Here is a 20,425-nt window from a genome sequence, read left to right on the forward strand (position 1 = left end):
AAAGGAGTTGATTTTTATGTGATTCTTTGTTTTTAGGTTTGCTTTACTAAGAAAATTTTAGTTCTACGACAGTGTCGGCATGGAGAGTTTACATAATGGTTTTTGGTTAACTGTGTATTGTAAATATTTTATTTCAAGTTGTCTCAGATTGTCAGAGTAAAAAAAAAACAGAGAAAACACTTGTTTTCTATGCCATTTGGACCTTGTGTTTCAGGTTTTTCCTTCTATCTGTTGCTTATTTTCTTTGTCATAGGTGACAATTTGTCTGAGGCAGGAGTTGGATCTGTTGTACACTCAGATACTTCAAGTCAGCCCAGTGTAGCCTATTCCTCAGACCAGATGATGGTTTCCAACATCCCACAGGCTGAAATTAATGTTCCAGGGATGATTTTTCCATCCCAGCAGCTAGTAGGACATTACCAGCAGATTTCAGGGGTGAGGTGAACTCATATATTTTTAAATATATAATCTATATATTTACTATAAATGGGAGAGTTTATCTTTAATGTATTTTTTTTTCTTATTTAACAGTTGCAACAGCAGCCAAAGCTGACTCAGCCCCACATTTTGCCTTTGGTTCAAGGTCAGTCCACTGTTTTGCCTGTGCATGTCCTTGGACCTCCGGTTGTCTCACAACCCCAGGTTTCCCCATTAACTGTCCAGAAAGTCTCACAGATAAAGGTAAGATATATTTTAGAAGCTCTGTATTGGGTTAAAAATTTTTCCGATAAAGCCTCTCTTTTGTAAATTCATTATAGTTTATATAAAACTCACTGAAAGCCAAAAGTTGTTTATGCTTTCCTTCACTTAAGATATTCTTGAGGATGTGCCTAACACTGTGAAACTAGAATCTTGAGACACTGCTTATATAACTGGAAAAGAAAGTGAGAACTCCACTGATAGATAAACAAATTTATTTAGGACTCAGATCTCTTGCTTTTGGTGATAATGGTTTGTTCTTTGTATTGGCTTTTCTAGCCTGATGTGCATGTGGAGGGATTTCTTTCCTTTTTTCCCCCAGATTTTATTTATTAGAGAGAGAATGTGTGCACATGAGTGAGGGGTGGTGGGCAGGGCAGAGGGAGAGGGAGAAGCAGACTTACCAGTGAGCAGGGATCCCAATGCAGAGCTCAATCCCAGGACCCTGAGATCATGACCTGAGCTGAAGGTAGACGCTTAACTGATGGAGCCACCGAGGTGCCCCTGGAGGGATTGCTTCCATAGTTAATTGGAAATAATATTTTATAGACTTATAATTTTTAGCACTTTCATCTAGATTTATGGAGGTTCCTCCAGATATTAAAAATAGAGCTACCCTACAACCCAGCAATTGCACTAGATATTTACCCCGAAGATACAGATGTAGTGAAAAGAAGGGGCACCTGCTCCCCAATGTTTATAGCAGCAGTGTCTGCAAACTTTGGAAGGAGCCAAGGTCCCCTTCAACAGATGAATGGATAAAGAAGATGTAGTCCATATATACAATGGAATATTACTCAGCCATCAGAAAGGGTGAATACCCAACTTAAGCTAAGTGGAGTAAGTCAAGCAGAAAAAGAGAATTATCATTTGGTTTCACTTATATGTGGAACATAGGAAATAGCATGGAGGACCATAGGGAAAGGGAGGGAAAACTGAAGGGGGAGAAATCAGAGAGGGAGACAAACCATGACAGACTATGGACTCTGGGAAACAAACGGGGTTGCTGGAGAGGAGGGAGATCAGGGGAGGGGGTAGCTGGGTAATGGGTATTGAGGGCACATGTTGTGATGAGCGCTGGGTGTTATATGCAACAAATGAATCATTGAACACTAGATCAAAAACTAGTGATGTACTATACAGTGGCTAACTGAACATAATAAAAAAATTACTAAATATTTTGGCTTTTTAAAAAAAATTCTTGGCTTTTTGAGAAATTTAAATTCCAGTTTAGTTAACATACAGTGTTGTATTAGTTTCAGGTATCGTGAAAGTGTAGTGATTCAACAATTCTATGCATTATTCAGTGCTCATTATGTTAAGTGTACTCTTAATCCCAATCAACTATTTCACCTACCCCCCCACCCCGCTTCTGTGTGTATATATACACATACACACACATTCTGTTTTTACACACACACACACACCACATTTTTTTAAAAGATTTTATTTATTTATTTGATGGAGAGAGATCACAAGGAGGCAGAGAGGCTGGCAGAGAGAGAGAGGGGGAAGCAGGCTCCCTGCTGAGCAGAGAGCCCGATGCGGGACTCAATCCCAGGACCCTGAGATCACGACCTGAGCCGAAGGCAGAGGCTTAACCCACTGAGCCACCCAGGCGCCCCCACACACCACATTTTATCCATTCATCTATCAGTGGACACTTTGGTTACTTCCATAATTTGGCTGTTGTAATTAGTGTTGCTATACACATCAGGGTGCATATATTTTTTTGAATTAGTGTTTTTGTATTCTTTGGGGGAAGTACCCAGTAATGGAAGTGGCTGCACCAGTTAGCATCCCCACCAGTGGATTCCCAAGAGGGTTCATTTTTCTCCATGTCCTCACCAATACTTGTTTCTTGTGATTTTGGTTTTAGCCATTCTAACAGATGTTAGGTGATATCTCATTGTAGTTTTGATTTGTATTTCCTGATGATCAGTGATTTTGAGCATCTTTTCATGTGTCTGTTGGCCATCTGTATGTCTTCTTTGCAGAAATGTCTGTTCATGTCTTCTGTGCAAATAATAAGATTATTTGTGAGTTTTGGTGTTAGATTATATAAATTATATATCTTGGATGCTGACTCTTTATTGGATCTTGGCTTTTTTTGTTTCATGTTCATTTCTATAGGAGAAATAAATGTTTCTGTCTTTTTGACTCTCAAAGTCAGCATTATTCATTTCTGACAAGGAGTAAACAGTTATGAGCGTTCATATATTAAGACTATATTGTGGTTCCCAGGGTTATGAGGTCTGGACACATGGTTCAGCTTTTCTTTGCCATCACTGCATTTTCTTTTCTCAGCCTCACCCTCCCCTGCATGTGCCTTATTTCTTTGGGAATGAGATGGTCTGAACATTCTCTGTATATGATTCAGTTAGCAGCTGGCACATCTGTTTCTTTTAAGAGATCGGTATATAATAAGTGACAGCTTATCAACAATTTTTAATGATTGCCATTTCTGTGGATATAAGATAAAATAAAATATGGTTCTTACCTTCAAGGGGTTCACAGTCTTACAGGGGGAGGCATACACGTAACTTGACAAATGTCAGATACATTTAAAATCTGCTGGGGTAATTTAACCTGATGGAGTTGACAGTAGCCTGATATTTGGCTATTGTTTGTAGGTAACATGGTACATATTCATAATTGAGCTCTTGTTGTGGTTTTATTTGTCTAAGATTTTAATAGAAAGTATATTGAATGGATGCTTAATTTAACTTAGGTTCAACCATATAAGTATGCAGATATGTATATTTTAAAATGTGTTTCCAATCTTTTTAAAGTTTTAAAAATTATTCTGAGTGTTATTTACCTATCTAAAAATAAAGCCTATGAAGTTATAAAATAGACCGTGAAAATCACCTGTTATTTCTCTAGCTAGAGACAACTTTTGTTTACATTTGTGGGTAGAGCCTCTAGGTTTGTCTTTTTTTCCCTATGTATACAAAATATGTAATTTTGTTTATATAGACATTTGTATATCACATACATGCTATTTTTTAAACTTTTTCACCACATATAGTAGCCATATAAGAAAGCACTTTGACCATTGATGTCTTTTTATGAATGTGGTAGTTCAAGTTCTAGAAATTATTGCAGCCAACCTCTATTTATTCAGCCAACTCTCTGCTCTCCTCTTTAGAGAGCTTCTGTGTTCATTTTAGCTATGATATTGAAATCCTTTTGAGCTTTTTCTTGGAACTTCGAGTGTCTGGTGTGTGATAATGTTAGATTCAGTTACTCTGAATCTCTGCCAGGGTTTGAATGAGTTATGTGGCAAGTGCAGTAAATGAGAAGCCATGAGTAGTGTATTACTGGGACTGGTCTCAATCCCTTAATGTATTCAACTAGCATTTACTCATGGTATTAAGGATTTCTGTAGTACTAAAACTATACCCAGCACCTTTTTGATAACTTGCTGAAATTTTTAAAACATAGCATTATTTTATCTGTCATTCTGTCTGGGACAGGCCCATTAAAATGGGCATGGTGTATGCATTTGTAATTTGAATTTTCCTTGTACCAGAGCCAGGAGCTTCAACTGACCTTTGGAGCAAATGAACAAACTTCAGCCTAATCTATGACTTTACACTTGTCAGTTATTAGAGTTCCACAACCAGTCTTTCTGCAGTTTCTCCTCAGACATTGCCTATTTCACAAATGATCTCCAAGCATGTAACTGTTGGTCTTCAACTTGAGCCTGGGCCTAGAAATGGAAAGCAGGCATTAGCCAAATCACCAGATGCTAATCAGACTTTTAGTTTCTTACTGGTTAATTGTCTTCAAGCTTTGTCAAGTCATTCTGCCCAGTATATGAGTAGTGCACAGAATGTTGCTGGTATAGCTCAGGTCCCTTCTGATTCCACTGAGGGGCCATTCCGGGGCCAATCATCCTTCACAAAAGATACATTCAGTACCCCACTCATATCCAGTAGTACATCAGGAATCTGTGGCTCTAGGTTCTTTAGCACCACAAAGCTAGACTGTGCATTTGAAGAAACCTTGTTTCCAAGCCTCTATGCAGCAGCAGCCATTAATGTTACAACCTGAGATTATGGCATCACTACAAAAAAATTTTCACCAGGATTATATTCTGCAAGTGTCTGAAGCTCATGCAAGTGAGCAGCAGCTGAAGGATGGCATTGAAAGTGTGATTCAGTCTCTGGAATAGCCATCTTATTCTGTTCAACACGCTTATCCAAGACTACCTGCAGAACTGCCATCCTTCTCACTGAAGGCTCCTGGGCAGCTGCCATTGTCGCCAGAAACAAGCTTCTTACCTATCACAACTAACCTACCCAATCCAGACTCTAGCACAGCCTGTTTATTCACTGCTAGCCCCAGAGTATCATCTTACACTGTGCAACCACCAGGATCATAGTCAACCCATTCTATGCTGACTTCTTATCCAGTCCCACCTGTGGGTACAGACCTCTTATTTGGCCCCAGGCCAAGGGCAGCCTGCTTTCCCAATACAAACTCAGGTTTCATTACCTTTTTCTAGACCAGACAGCATATAAGATCCAAGGAACTTACTCTGCAATTTATAGAACAGTTTGCTTACCAGGTACTGCCTATTGAACATGCCCATTATTCAGCACAAACTGTTTACACCATCCAGACAACTCAACAGGCAACCTTCATAACCCAGTAAGTATATGCAGTAAACCCTCCTGATAGCAAGCACATACGTATTAGAAACTCTGCAGATCAGAAATTACACTCGGTACTCCCTTATGTAGCACAGACTTCTGACCAACAAACCTATTTAACACAACACTAAGGTAGTAATTCTTCAAAGTTGGAGCAAAAGCCATTTTTAACATCACCCTTAGATATACAGACACATTCTATGGAGCCTTTGTTTAATGTCCAGCACTCAGAAGCTCCATCACAAGCAGATGTCCATTTTAGACACCAGCAACTAGAAGGCCAGTCAATTAGCATTACATCTCAGAGGGCACAGAAGGACAGCTTCAACACCCTACGCAGATGTCCTTCATTCAGTAGGCTTCCTCACAGAACAAGATCCAGCCCCCACATTTTTCTACACAGTTTTTGCAATCACATCTAACACCAGGCCAGGTTTCTCATTCAGCTTTCATTCAGCGTCAGCAGATGACTCATTCATCTTACAGACAAGTACAGAAAAGCCATCAGTTGTCTATTCAGGAAAGTCCCCTAAATCAATAGCAGTCTTCGGGTAGCCACCATGCTGCTTTCCAGCAGCGGTTACCAGGCACCAGGTATGTCAAAGGCCATTATGAACATGGTACGGATTATACCTCCTTTGCAAGAACCATTGTAACCAGTGACAATGGGACAACAATATGTAATACAGCCTTTAGAGCAGCCTCAAGTGCTTCAAACATTAGATAGCAGTCAGACTTTTCCCCTGAAGAAAACCCTAGGTCAGGACCAGCCAACGTGCATTCAGCAGCAGTCTGTCCAGCCACAGTGGCAGCCATCTTCTGACTCAACACTTGTTTTGGGGTCAGCAGAAACAATGACAACAGCAGACCTCTGTCAAAGCTCTGGAATATCTTTCAAATCAGCCATCATCTTCTGTTCATCTGTTAATACGTAATATTCCGGTACAGGCTTCCACTGTCTTTCAGAGCATTTCTATGTCACAGACACAACAGCATTTGCAAACCCAAGAAATTCTGAAGGTAAACCCTCCTGAGGGAAAAATACAGACGATTGTGATTTTTCTGTAACGTTCAAGGGTCAAGGACATGAACTAGGTAGAAATGACATCGGACAGGGACTCATAGTCCCTGTTCCTGGGTCTTCCCCTTACTCAGTGTGTGGCCTTGACTCAAATCTCTTTGGAGTTTCCTCATCTGTAAAGTTGGAGGGGTTAAGCCAGATGATGGCTTTGATAACAAAAAAATATTTGAGCACCTACTTGGGATATATCAGTGAATAAAACACAAAAGTCCCTTCTGTCATTGACTTTTGTTTCTTAATGGGGGGAGACTGTCAATAACCTTAATAGAAAGTAAATTTATAGTATGGTCCCAGGAAGTTGGGGGAAATATGGAACAGGGTAAGGAGATAAGTGGATTATAATTTTAAATAAGGTGGTGATCAGGGTAGGCCTCATTGAAAAGGTGACATTCAGGCAAACATTTGAAGAAGGTGAAGCAGCCCACAGTGCACATGTTGGGCAGAAGGAATAACCAGTGAAAAGGCCCCAAAGAAGGAGAGTGTCTGGTATGTTTGAAGAACAGCAAGGTGGCCGGTGTAGCTGTTGGTTGTAAAATGTTAGGAACCTGTGATTGTCTTATTCTACATTAATAATAAAGCATTTGCCCTTATGAGGTGCTAATAACAAACACTATTAAGTGATTCCTAGGTGCCAAATACTGTCTTGATGGTTTTACATGTACTGTCCTCTTAACTGTATGAATTGTAGCTACCATTACCCCTCTTTTACAGGAAAGGAAACTGAGGTTCAGACAGATTACAGAAGGGTCAGGATTTGAACCCAAACTACCTGGCTGCAGAGGCTGTGCCCTCAATCATTACACTATCCAGCCTCTGTGTAAGATAGCATCCTCCCTGCCAGGATTGGAGAAAAAGGGCATGATGACTTCATTGAGATTTAGTTAACTCAGATTTATTGAATTAATTATAGGAAGGAATTGACAATCCAGTTTATTCTTTTTTTCCCCCTCTCCTTTATTCTGCTGTAGATAACTCTAAAGACTCTGAATTGATTGAGTTTGGCTAATAAAATGTTTTGAGTCCTTAGATAAAAGGTATACTGTACAGTAAGAGTTCTAGTGGTGGCATATTACTTCCAAAAGCTATTTTCTCAAGTACTGTGTGTTTTGTAAAATTCTCTTTTCATCAAGGGCGTAAATTATAATGAATTCTAGTGTGTGCAAGCTGACTTCTAACAGGGATGATCAAGGATTAATAAAGATCTTTGCAGTTGAAATTTTTTCAGATAAAGCATGCTATTCTGGGATTTATTTCTTTAGAATAAATTTCTTCATAAAGTATTTTGGGTTGGAATATTCATTTCTGTGGTCATGTGCTATATACTTTCCTTACCTAATAAAAAATTTCCCCCAAAATTTATTAAGAAAAATGTCAGAGATACAGAAAAATTGAAAAATTATAAACACCCATATACCTACCAACTAGAATCTGTAATTAACTTTTGCTGTATTTGCTCAGTCACATATCATCCCTTTATTCATTTATCAATCCATCTCATTTTTCTGGTGCATCTCAAAATTAAAGTTGTTGACATCAGTATATTTCATAAATATTTCAGCATTCATATCATTGACTAGAACTCAGTATTTATTTTTTTAGTTTAAATTTATATGCAGTAAAATGCATAGGTTCTAGTTAGTGAGAATTGACAGTAAGTCTTTGCTTACATTTGTAAGCAAACCAGTATCAAAATATAGACCAGATGTTGACAAACATTTTCTGTGAAGGTCTAGGTAGTAATTATTTTAGGCTTTGGGGCTATATGGTTTCCGTTGCAGCCACTTAATTTTGCTATTACATGAAAATGGTCATAGGCAATATGGAAAAAAATGGACATGGCTGTGTTCCAGTACAACTTTATTCACAAAAATAGGTGGTGCACCAGCTTTGGCCTGCAGGCTGTAGCTTACCTACTCAATAAGGAATACTGCCATTACTACAGAAAGTTCCCTGTGCTCTTCCCCAGTCAGTAGCTCCCACATTCCACCAGAGTCAACCACTGTTGCATTTTTTTACCTTAATTAGTTTATCCTGTTCTAGACCTTCACATAATTGGAATCGTACAATGTATACTCTTGTATAAGACTTCTTTCACTCAGTATGTTTTTGAGATTGATCTGTGTTGTGTGTATCAGTGATTTTTTTTTTACTGCAGAACACTATTTATGAATATTCCAAATTTGTTTATCCATTTTACTATTCATGAATACCTGAGTGGTTTCTAGTTTTGGTTTATTAGGAATGAAACTGCTATGAATATTCTTGTATAAGTCTTTTTGTTAACATACATTTTTATTTCTCCTGGATAATACCTAGGAGTAGAATTGTTTGGCCTTGGGATAGGTATTTGTTTACTTTTTAAGAAATTGCCAGTTTTCCAAAATGGTTGCACTCATTTACCCTAACACCAGCAATATATGAGAGTGCCACACCCTCAACAACACTAATTAGCTATTCTGGTGGGAGTGTAGTGGTTTCTTGTCGTTTTAATGTGCATTTCCCTGATGACTGTGTTGTTGAGCACCTTTTCATGTATTTATTGGTCTTTGTGTATTTTTCTTTGTGAAGTGTCTGTTTAAGGCATTCGCCCATTTTGTTTTGCCTCTTATAGTTTGCCTTCTCATTTTTGACTTGTTAGGAGTTATGATATATGCTGGGTAAGTCCTTTAGCAAATACTTGTTCAATATTTCCTCCAATCTGTGGATTGCCCATTTATTTTTGTAATGACTTCATTTGGTGAAACAAAGTCTTTAATCTTGATGAAGTCTAATTCACCAAAATTTTCAGTTGTGGTTATTGTTTCTGTGGCCTCAGAAACCTTTGCTTACACCAAGTTAAAAAAATACTCTCCTCTTTTATGGTTTTAGGCTTTATGTTCAGGTCTATTGTCTATCTTAAATTAATTTTATGAGTGGTGTGAAGTAGGATGTCAAAGTTCTTTTTTTACCCCCATATGAATATCCATTGTTTAAGCTTCATTTGTTGAAAAGATTTCCTTTTCCCATTGAATTTATAATGTATCTTGAAGTTAAGTAGTACAAGTCTTTCTCTTTTGTTTTGCTTTTTCAAGATTTCTTTGGATATTCTAGGTCCTTTGCATTTCCAGTCCTTGACCTCTAGTACAATATTAAATAGCAAAGAAGATACTAGACATTTTTGCCTTGTTCCTGGTATAAGGGAGAAAGTGCTCAATATTTCACCATTAAGTATGCTGTTAGCTGTAGGATTTTCTAGATGGCCTTTAGCAGATGAAGGATTTCCCTTTATTCCCAGTTCACTAAAAATATTTTATCTGGAGTGGATGTTGAATTTTGTCAAATGCTTTTTCTGTGCCCGGGGATATGATGACATATGACTAATATGACTAAATTTACATATACCATTTTATTTTTTTTGCTTTGCCCCTCTGGTTTTTTTTTTTTTAAATGCCTCATGGCCAGCCTTGTTTGGGTAAAAAAAAATTTTTTTAGACTCTAGTTTTAATTTTTCTGTTGTCTTTTTAGCTAAATATTCTTTCTGTGTTTTAAGAGTTTCTATCAATTTTATTTATCCAGGCGTTTTTTTATTCAGATATAATTCATACACCGTAAAATTTACCCTTTTAAAGTGTACAATTCAGTGATTTTGAGTATATTCACAAGGTTGTACAATCATCACCACTAATTCCACCCTAAAAAGGAAACTCCATATCTATTAGCAGTCATTCTTTATTCTCTACCTCACCTTCCCCTGCCATTCACTTATCTACTTTGTATTTAGTTGCTTATTCTAGTCATTTCACATAAATAGAATCATACGATATATGTCCTTGTGTGTTTGCCTTTTTTCACTTACGATAATGTTTTCAGGGTTCGTCCATGGGGTAGCATGCATCAGTACTTCATTCCTTCTTCTAACCAAATAATATTCCATTGTATAGATATATTTTTATGCATTTATCAGTTGATAGACATTTAGGTTGTTTTCACTTTTTTGTTGTAGTGAATAGTGCTGCTATGAACACTTGTATATAAGTTATTGTATGAACATTCATTTCTCTGGTTAGATACCCAAGACTGAAATTGCTGGGCCACATGGAAACTCCATGTTTAACTTTTTGAGAAACTGCCAAGTTTTCCAAAGCAGCTGTATGGTTTTACATTCCTACCAGCAAGTTATAAGGATTTCAATTTCTGCACATCCTTACCAAAACTTACTCCTTGTCTTTTTGATTGTAGCATCCTAATGGGTGTGAAGTGGTATTTCATTGTGGTTTCATTGCATTTCCCTAAAGGCTAATGATGTTGAGAATCGTTTCCTATGTTTGTAGAATCTTTGCGTATCTTCCTTTTTCTTCTTAGAAGTATCTATTGAAGTCCTTTGCTCTTTTTTTTAATTAAGTTTTTTTTCTTTTCATTGTTGAGTTGTGTTTTTCATGTATATTCTGGATGCACCTTTAACAGATTTGTCATTTGCCAGTATTTTCTCCCATTCACTGTGTTGTCTTTTCACTTTCTTGATCGTGTCCTTTGCAGTTTAAAACTTTTTAATTTGATAAAGTCCAGTTTATCTGTTTCCTTTGGTTGCTTTGTGCTTTTGATGCTATATCTAGGAAACTATCGCCTACTCCAAGATCATGTAGACTTTCTCCTATATTCGATCTTCTAAAAGTTTTAAGTTTTAGCTCTTAAATTTAGGTCTTTGATCTATTTTGAGTTAATTTTTGTATATAGTTTGAGGTATTGGTCCAATTTTTTTTATGTGGATATTCAAATTTCCTAGCACCATTTGTGGAAAAGACTATTCTTTCCCTATTGACTTGTCACACTTGTTGAAAATCAGTTGACCATAAAAGTATGATTCTTCCAACTTTGTTTTCTTTCTTCAGGACTATTTTGACTCTTCTGGATCCCCTGAATATGATTTTAGAATCCGCTTAATAGAGCTTAATTGTGTTAACTCTGAATGTTGCCTTTAGTATTATTGTCTTTTAATAATAGTAAGTCTTTCAATCCATAAATATGGGGTGTCTTTTCATTAAATTAAGCGTTCTTTAATTTCTTCCAGCAACTATGGACATTGGGGAAGGTATGTGCTATGGTGAGTGCTGTGAAGTGTGTAAACCTGGCGATTCACAGACCTGTGTCCCTGGGGCTAATAATACATTATAGTTAATAAAAAATTAAAAATTATAGAAAAAGATTGGAAGAAATTAAATAATTAAAATAAAAAATATAATTTCTTCCAACAACATTTTGTAGTTTTCAACATACATGTATTACATTGCTTTTTTAAATTTATTCTTAAACATTCTTTTTTGTGTTGTTATAAATGGAATTTTCTTAATTTCCTTTCTGGATTATTCATTCCTAATTCTAGAACTGTAACTGATTTTCGTGTGTTGCTCTTATGCTCTAACTTTGCTAAACGAGTTTATTAACTCTAATAGTTTTTCTGTGTGTGAATTCTTCAGGATTCTCTGTATATGAGATCATGTCATCTAGGAATAGAAATAGTCATAATTTTTCCTCTCTAATTTGGATGCCCCCTATTTCTTTTTCTTCCTAATTGCTCTTTCTAGAACTTCCAGTGTCTTGTTGAACAGAAGTAGTGAAAGAGGACATCTTTGTATGGTTCCTGATCTTAATGGGAAATCTTTGAGTCTTTCACCATTAAGTATGATGTTAGTTATGGATCTTTGCATTTTTAAACACCTTTATTCAGGTATAATTTATGAACAAAAAACTGCATATCTCTTTTATAGCCCACAATTCAGTGACTTGACTGAATATATCATATATATCATATATATCATATATCAGTCAAGTCACTGAATATATGATATATTCAGATATATGCTACAGTCAAGATACTGAACATTTTCCAAACCTCCAAAAGTTTCTCATGTCCCTTTTCAGTGTTTTTTTTTTTTTGTGGTTGCTCAAGGGATTTTATTTTAAATTCTTAATTCTTCAGTTTCTACATGGCTTTAATATTTTATTTAATATTGTATTATATAAAATATAAGAACAATGTAACCATTTATTCCCTCTAGACTTTAAGCTGTAATTATTATATATATTATACCTACATATATCATAAACCACACAGTGCAGTCTTAAAATTTTTGCTTTATATAAACATAAACATTTTTCTTTTCTTCTTCTTTAAAGATTTTGTTTATTATTTGACAGAGACACAGCGAGAGAAGGAACACAAGTTAGGGAGTAGGAGAGGGAGAAGCAGGATTCCCACTGAGCAGAGAGCTGGATGCAGGGGCTGGATCCCAGGACCCTGGGATCATGACCCAAGCTGAAGGCAGATGCTTAACTGACTAAGCCTCCCAGGCACCCTGGATGCTAAAGTTTCTAACTATAATTGTAGATTTATATATTTCTCCTTTTAGCTCAGTCATTTTTTTCCCATTTATTTTGAAGGTTTGTTTCATGCATTCACATTTAGGATGGCTATGTCTTCTTAGTGGATTGATCTTTTTATCATTAAATTATATCCCTCTTCATCACTAGTAATTTTCTTTTCTGTGAAGTATGCATTATCTGATAGTACATATCCATTCCTGCTTTCTTTTGATTAATGTTAGCATGGTATATCTTTTTTACTTTCTTTCTTCTTTCAACCTATTTATCTTATTGTGTTTAAAGTAAGCATCTAGTAGAAAGCATCCAGCTGGTTTTTTTTTTTTTATATATATATCCACTCTGACAGTGTCTCCCTTTTATTTGGTATATTTAGACCATTTACATTCAAAATAATTACTGATACCTTAGGACTTAAGCTTGCCATTTTAATATTTGCTTTTTGTTTCTTGCCTGTGTTTCTCTTTCCTCTGTTTCTTTGTTCTTGCCTTCTTGTGTGTTACTTGCATTTTTTTTTTTTTTAGTATTCTTTGTTTTCTTTATACTGTTTTGAGTATCTTGTGCTATATAGTTTTCTTAGTGGTTACTCTAGGTATTACTCTCTATATATGTAAGCGACACACTCTTGCTGGTATGGACATTTTACTACTTCAACTACTGAAACCTTTCTTCCATTTAGGTCCCCTTACCCTTCCTACTTTTAAAATAAAATTGTCTCAGGTATATGTTATAAGTTTAATGATCTAGTTCTGAGAAATTCTCCTAGTTTTCTTTTGTCTGAGTATATATTTTTTTCTTTTTCACTTCTGAATATGTATTTTGCTGGATGTAGAATTCATCAATAATTATTATTTTCTTTTGGCACTTGAATAATGTTATGCCCCTCCTTGTGGCCCCCCTTTTTTAGATGACAAATATGCTGCCATGCATGTTGATGTTCCCCTAACAGTAATGTGTCATTACTTCATAGTTGTTATTAAAATTTAATTTTTACAGTATGATGTATCTTGCTATGGATTTCTATGGGTTTGTCCTTTTTGAAGTTCACTCAGCTTTGTATGTCTGTTTTATGTCTTTGGCCAAATTTGGGAAATTTTCAGCCATTGTTTCTTTAAAATATATATATTTTTCTGGCCCGTATTCTTTCTTGTTTCCTGCTAATGCTCCAATTACATGAATTTTCAGTCTTTTTAAAAATTATTTTTCCACAGATTTAGAAACCCTGTTCATTTCTTCCTCTTTTCTCTCTCATTCAAACTGAGTAAATTCTATTAATCTGTACTGAAGTTCACTGATTCTATTTTCTGTCCTTTCCAGGTTATTAATTAGCCTGTTCAGTTAGTTTTTTTATTGAGGTTATTATATTTTTCAATTCTATAATTTCTGTATAGTTCTTGTAAGTTCTATTTTTTCCCTGAGGTTTTCTATTTTTTTCATTTGTTTCCAGAGAAATTGTGATTACTCACTGAGGTTCTTTTTCTGATAGCTACTGTAAAGTCCTTATAAGATAATTCCAACACCTGATTTATCTCAGTATTGGTGTGAGTTGTTTTTTCCCATTTGAGTTATGAATTTTTTCTTCATAGAACAATTTTTTTGTTGTATATTGGACATTTTGGGTATTATGATTGGAGACTTGGTCATATTTAAATCTAAATATTAAATTTAAAAATATTTAAATTTAAATATTTAAATCCTTCTTTCGTGGGCTGTAGTTTCAAAGATAATTTAGTTTCCCGAGCTCTTACAGTGCTATTCCAGACTACTTGGTCTTCTGGCTCTCTCTGGTTGAGCTCTTGCTGGGTCCTTATTGGTGCTACGTGCAGTAACGGAAGGGGCTTTTCTGGGCTGCCAAGTTTCAGGAGTGGTGGATGCTGGGCTGAAGGCTGGAGGGCATTTCCCCTGACCTCTTTTCTGGCCACCTGATGCTGGTACCCTTCATACTTGATCTCTTCCAACACTTACCTGGTCACTGTCTACTGCTGGTCAGGAGTTGAGGGCTCTGTATGGCTCTCTGCCACTGGATGGAGGGTGAGGACATAATGACTTGGGTTGCCTTCTGCCATTAGGTGAAGTGTTAGGAGACATCTAGCCTGGATCTTTTTCTGCTGCCTGGTAGAGCACTAGGAGCTTTGTGGGTCTAGAATGCTCTGTACTACCCAATTCCTTCCTCTATTTCTTCAATCTTATTAGAATGTTGGGGTTTTCTTGTGATTTTTAGCTGCTTTCAGGTGAAAAGCCATAAAAATGGTAACTCATCCACTGTCCTTCCTGTTTTTTCCTGCTGTCACCTTCTTACCTGTTTTTACCTGCTTTTGCTTGCTCTGTCATACCTTCAGGCAGTTGTGGGTTTTTTTTTCTTTTTTTTTACATTTGCCCAGCACTTCTTTTTTTTTTTTTTAATTTTATTTATTTATTTGAGAGGCAGAGTGTGAGAGTGGAGAGCTCAAAGAAAGAGCAGGCTCCCTGCCGAGCAGGGAGCCCAATGTGGGACTGGATCCTGGGACTCCAGGATCATGACCTGAGCCGAAGGCAGTTGCTTAACCAACTGAGCCACCCAGGTATCCCATTGTCCAGCACTTCTCATTGGTAACTGCTGGGGATGGAGGAAGGTATAAGAAGTAGAACTTCACTTTCCATAATTTTTGTTATTGCAAAATTCACTTAAGTTAGGTAATCACTATAGTCCTGTCAGTAAAGCCTAGAGAGTTGATGACAAAGGGATGGAGTGAATTTCTGATATTTGGGTTATTTTACTGCTGAGGTAGAGGAAAGAGATATCTTCAGTCTGGTCAAATAGCAAACTGTACTTATACTTTGTGTCTGTCTCCCCAATAAAACTGAAATTTTTTTGCGCAGAGGTCTGTACACTATTTACCTCTAATTCCTAGCACCTAGCACAGTGTTTGATACAAATAGTTGCTTGTTACATATTTGTTGAATAAATTAATAAGAATATCTGTAGATATCTCTATCAGCCTGCCCTCAGTGGGAGAAGGATTCTTTGTTGATATTTATCATTCTTGTTGCTGCATCAGGACTTCCAAACTGATAATGAACTTCTGTTGGGTGGGCAACTAATATCTGCTCTTAATTTGTCCATTTTATTTTTCCATTTAGCGATGGACTAGGGTTATATAAGAGACAGGAAGTGAATCATGAGTTTAGATGGTTTTGATCATTTTATTCAAATAATGTGGAAAATCACTTATTCTGATATTTATCTATTGCTAAGGTCAGCATTTCTTACCTTCTCTAGTGTGATGTGTTAGTACTAGTGAATTAATACTTCTGGTGGTTAAGATGGATTTCTTTTCATTTGACATTGTGGTCTAATCAGACATCTATTTAGATGGTTTCATTTTCAGCTGCTGGAAAGAAATATTAAACCTTAGCATTTCTTTTTAAAAAAGATTTTATTTATTTATTTGACAGAGAGAGAGAGGGATCACAAGTAGGCAGAGAGGCAGGCAGAGAGAGGAAGGGAAGCAGGCTCCCTGCTGAGCAGAGAGCCTGACACGGGGCTTGATCCCAGAACCCTGGGATCATGACCTGAGCCAAAGGCAGAGGCTTTAACCCACTGAACCACCCAGGCGCCCCTAAACCTTAGCATTTTATATGCAGTTGCATCCTTACTGAGTATAATGTTTGAATATCACTTTGATTCTTTACCACAATATTTGCATTCCTTTTCCTTTTTGTGCAAAAACAATGAATACTGTTAGGCTGAAAATAAATAAATTAAATAAAAAATATTTTTCCAATTACTTTAATTACATGAGTAATATGCCATTATATACTTTTGGTAAAAATTATAAACAATGCTGAGAAGCCTCATTTGACCCACTCATGTCCTTGTCCCTTCTATCGTCAGCTTGGTGTATGTTCTTCCAGATTTTTTTCAATGTAGTTACATATATAGATATGTATGCTTAGACCATACATAGCATTGTTTTTCAATTTGATTTTTGTCTTTATGCAAAAAAGAGATCCTATTGCATGTGTTACTTTGTACTTTTTTTTACTTAATTACGTGTCTTGGAAATATAACTGTGTTATTATATATGGGTATGTTGGATTTTATTTAATTTAATTGCCCTATAGTATTCATTATTAAGACTATACTGAGGCTTACTTAGCTATTCCTCCTACCAATGGACATTTTGGCTATTTCCAGTTTTTCACTACTAATATTACAATGAACAAGGTAGATCATGCTAGAGGAGACACTAGGGCAGAATTACAAGACCATAGTTCTATACATTTTTTTACACTAATACATATTGTCAGATTGCTTTTCCAAAGGACTATACCAATTTAAATTCTCATCTGCCAGTGGCACAATCTGTCAATATTTGATAACATCAGATTTTTTGCTAGGCTGATGCGTAAAAAATAACATGTTGTTTAATTTACATTTCCTTGATTCCTAGAAATTATGAGCATGTCTTCATATGTTTATTTTTGACTTTTTATTTTGAAGTGATTTTAGACTCACACAGAGCTTGCCAAAATAGTGCAGAGAATTTCGGTGTACCCTTCATTCAGCTTTGCCCAATATTAACATCTTATTTAATCATAGTGCAATCATCAAAACCAGAAAATTGACAGTGTGTGATACTATTACTTAAACTAAAAACCTTGTTTGGATTTTACCAGTTATCACATGTACTCACTGATTTTTTTGTGTATCTATAGTTCTGTGAATTTATTTCATGTATAGATTTACATAGCCATCACCTAAATCAGGATGCAGAACATTTCCATTACTCAAAAAAACTCCCTCGAGCTATCCATTAATAGTCACACCCTCTTCCACCTCTAACCCCTGGCAGTCAATATTCTGTTCCCCTTCATGATCATTTTGTCCTTTGGAAAATAATGTATCAATGGATCTATACATGTATAACCTTTTGAAATGGACTTGAGATCCATTCAACTTGTTACATGTATCACTAGTTGCTTATGTTTTATTGTTGTATAGTATTTCCTTGGATATGGCTATACCATAGTCTGTTTACTTTTTCATTTATGGGATGCCTGGGTGGTTCATTTGGTTAAGCGACTTCCTTCTGCTCAGGTCATAATCCTGGAGTCCTGGGATGGAGTCCCACATCAGGCTCTCTGCTCAGCAGGAAGTCTGCTTCTCCCTCTGACTCTCCCCTTCTCGTGCTCTCTCTCTCTCATTCTCTCTCTCAAATAAATAAATAAAATCTTTTTAAAAAATTTCTTTTTATTGAAGTATATAAGGCGTATATGCATTAAAGTACCCTAACCTTAAATACATAGTTAATGAATTTTTACATATGTATTCCTCCATTAAATGCAAACGAAGATAGAGAACAGTTTTAGCCCCCTGGAAGGCTCGCTGAGATCAACCCACATTTTTGTACATATAGGTAGTTCGTTTTATTTTTTGGTGTGAATTGTTCTAGAATATGCCACGGTTCAGTGATCAGTGTTCCTATTGATGTACATTAAGATTAGTTCTGTTTTTTTAGTCTTATGAATAAAGCTGCTTTTAATGTTCCTGTATGTTTTATTGATGGACACATACACTCATTTCTCTTGTGTGTATATATTAGAAGTGGGATTGCTGGGGCGCCTGGGTGGCTTAGTTGGTTAAGTGTCTGCCTTCGGCTCAGGTCATGATCCCAGGATCCTGAGATTGAGCCCCACATCAGGCTCCCTGCTCAGCAGGAAGCCTGCTTCTTCCTCTCCAACTCCCCCTGCTCGTGTTTCCTCTCTCACTGTCTCTCTCTCTCTCTGTCAGATAAATAAATAAAATCTTTAAAAAAAAAAAGAAGTGGGATTGCTGGGTCACAGGGAAAAGGTTTATTTAACTATACTAAGTAATGTTACACAATTTTCCAAGTATTGTGTCAAAATGTATTCCTACCAGCAATGTATGATGAGTATTCTAGTTATTTTACATCCTTATCAACACTTAGCATTACCTGTATTTTAAATTTTAGCCATTCTGGTAGAAACAATGTAGTATATATTGTGGTTTTAACTTGTATTTTTCTGATAAGTAACAATTTTGTGCATCTTTTCAGGTAATTCTTAGAGACTCAGATATCTTTTTTTTTCTTTAAAGATTTTATTTATTTATTTGACAGAGTGAGAGAGATCACAAGTAGGCAGAGAGGCAGGCAGGGAGGGGAAAGCGGGTTCCCCGCTGAGCAGGGAGCCAGATGTAGGCCTTGATCCCAGGCCCTTGAGATCATGACCTGAGCCAAAGGCAGAAACTTAACCCACTGAACCACCCAGGTGCCCAAGACTCAAATATCTTCTTTTGTGAGGTGCCTCATCAAGGTTTTTGGGGGGTGGTTGTTTTGTCTTTTTCTTTAGTCTGATTTAATTTCAAATATTTCTTCAGCCTTTCTTTGTTTTTCTTGACAGTTTTGAAAAGCACAGCCCAATTTTTTGTAGATTATCACTCAGTTTATATTTGTTTGATGTTTTCTCATGATTTGATTCAAATAATGTATTTTTGTCAGGAATACCATGTAAGTGACATGCTGTTCTGCTCAGGGCATCATATTAAGAGGCCTGCCAGTTTGTCCCAATATTGGTGATACCAACTTTTATTACTTAGTTCAAGTAGGGCTTGCAAGCCTTCTCCACTATTAAGTTGCCATTTTTTCCTTTATGATTTTTGAGTTATTTGCAGGGTGCTTTTTTGACACTATGTAAATATCCCTTTCATCATCAAAACTTTCACCCACTAATGTAAGTATCTGTTGATGATATTCTAATTTCTTTTTTTTGATATTCTAATTTCATCATGCCTCTTTATGTTTATTAGTTAGCTCTTCTCCTTTATTTATTTATTTATTTATTTATTTATTTCGAGTGTGGACTCATATAGCCTTATATTACTAAATAGGTTGTGATATAATATTATCATAATTTATTTGGTGGTTGAAGTACCCCAGATTTGGCTAATCAGCACAATACTCAATGGCCTGAAACCCTGCTAGGATCTGGACTCCCCTGCCTAACTCTCTGACTTCATGTAGATTTTCTTTGACTTCTGTTGTCCTTTTGCGTGATTAATTAAATCCTTCCACTGGTCTGCAGTTTAAGGACAAGGAGATATATACTGTGTATTATTAGGCATTGATCTGCTGTGGTTCTATAGTAAGATGTGTTTACTTTTACCCCCATAATGTGTTCTCCAAAGCTTGTAATAATCAAATATATTAAGACTGCCATCTTCAATATGTATGGCCACCAAAATTTTTCCTTTCTGCATCCTTGCTGATTTGACTTTACTTGTAGGGACTCTACCTCCCAGAATGCCAAATGGCTCAGTTAGTTCTCTCCTTTTTATTTCCAATATGAATTCTCACTCCTTCCATTAAAAAACAAAAAAACAAAACAAAAAAACCAGGGTTGTTTGCTCTCTCCAAATAGCTGTAGAAAGCCTGGAGGGCTGGGACGTCTGGGTGGCTCAGTCAGTTAAGCATCTGCCTTTGGCTCAAGTCATGATCCCAGAGTCCTGGGATCAAGTCCCACATTAGGCTCCCTGCTGAGCAAGGAGCCTGCTTCTCCCTCTACCTCCCCTCCCTCTGCTTGCTAAGTCTCTCTCTCTCTGACAAATAAATAAAATCTTTAAAAA

At 36.4% G+C, this 20,425-nt stretch overlaps 1 protein-coding gene across 1 annotated transcript in view; it reads left to right on the forward strand.

The window, feature by feature from the left end:
* LOC111139929 (WNK lysine deficient protein kinase 3) overlaps window positions 1-20,425 on the forward strand; it is a 121,382-nt gene that overhangs the window by 36,501 nt on the left and 64,456 nt on the right. Inside the window, exons 8-9 of the mRNA XM_022492343.1 lie at window positions 254-435; window positions 532-681. Of these exons, the coding sequence (XP_022348051.1) occupies window positions 254-435; window positions 532-681 (332 nt within the window). The remainder of the gene's footprint in view (window positions 1-253; window positions 436-531; window positions 682-20,425) is intronic.

Source organism: Enhydra lutris, unplaced genomic scaffold (genome assembly GCF_002288905.1).
Source record: "Enhydra lutris kenyoni isolate GAN:26980312 unplaced genomic scaffold, ASM228890v2 scaffoldscaffold125, whole genome shotgun sequence".
Lineage (NCBI taxonomy): Eukaryota > Metazoa > Chordata > Mammalia > Carnivora > Mustelidae > Enhydra > Enhydra lutris.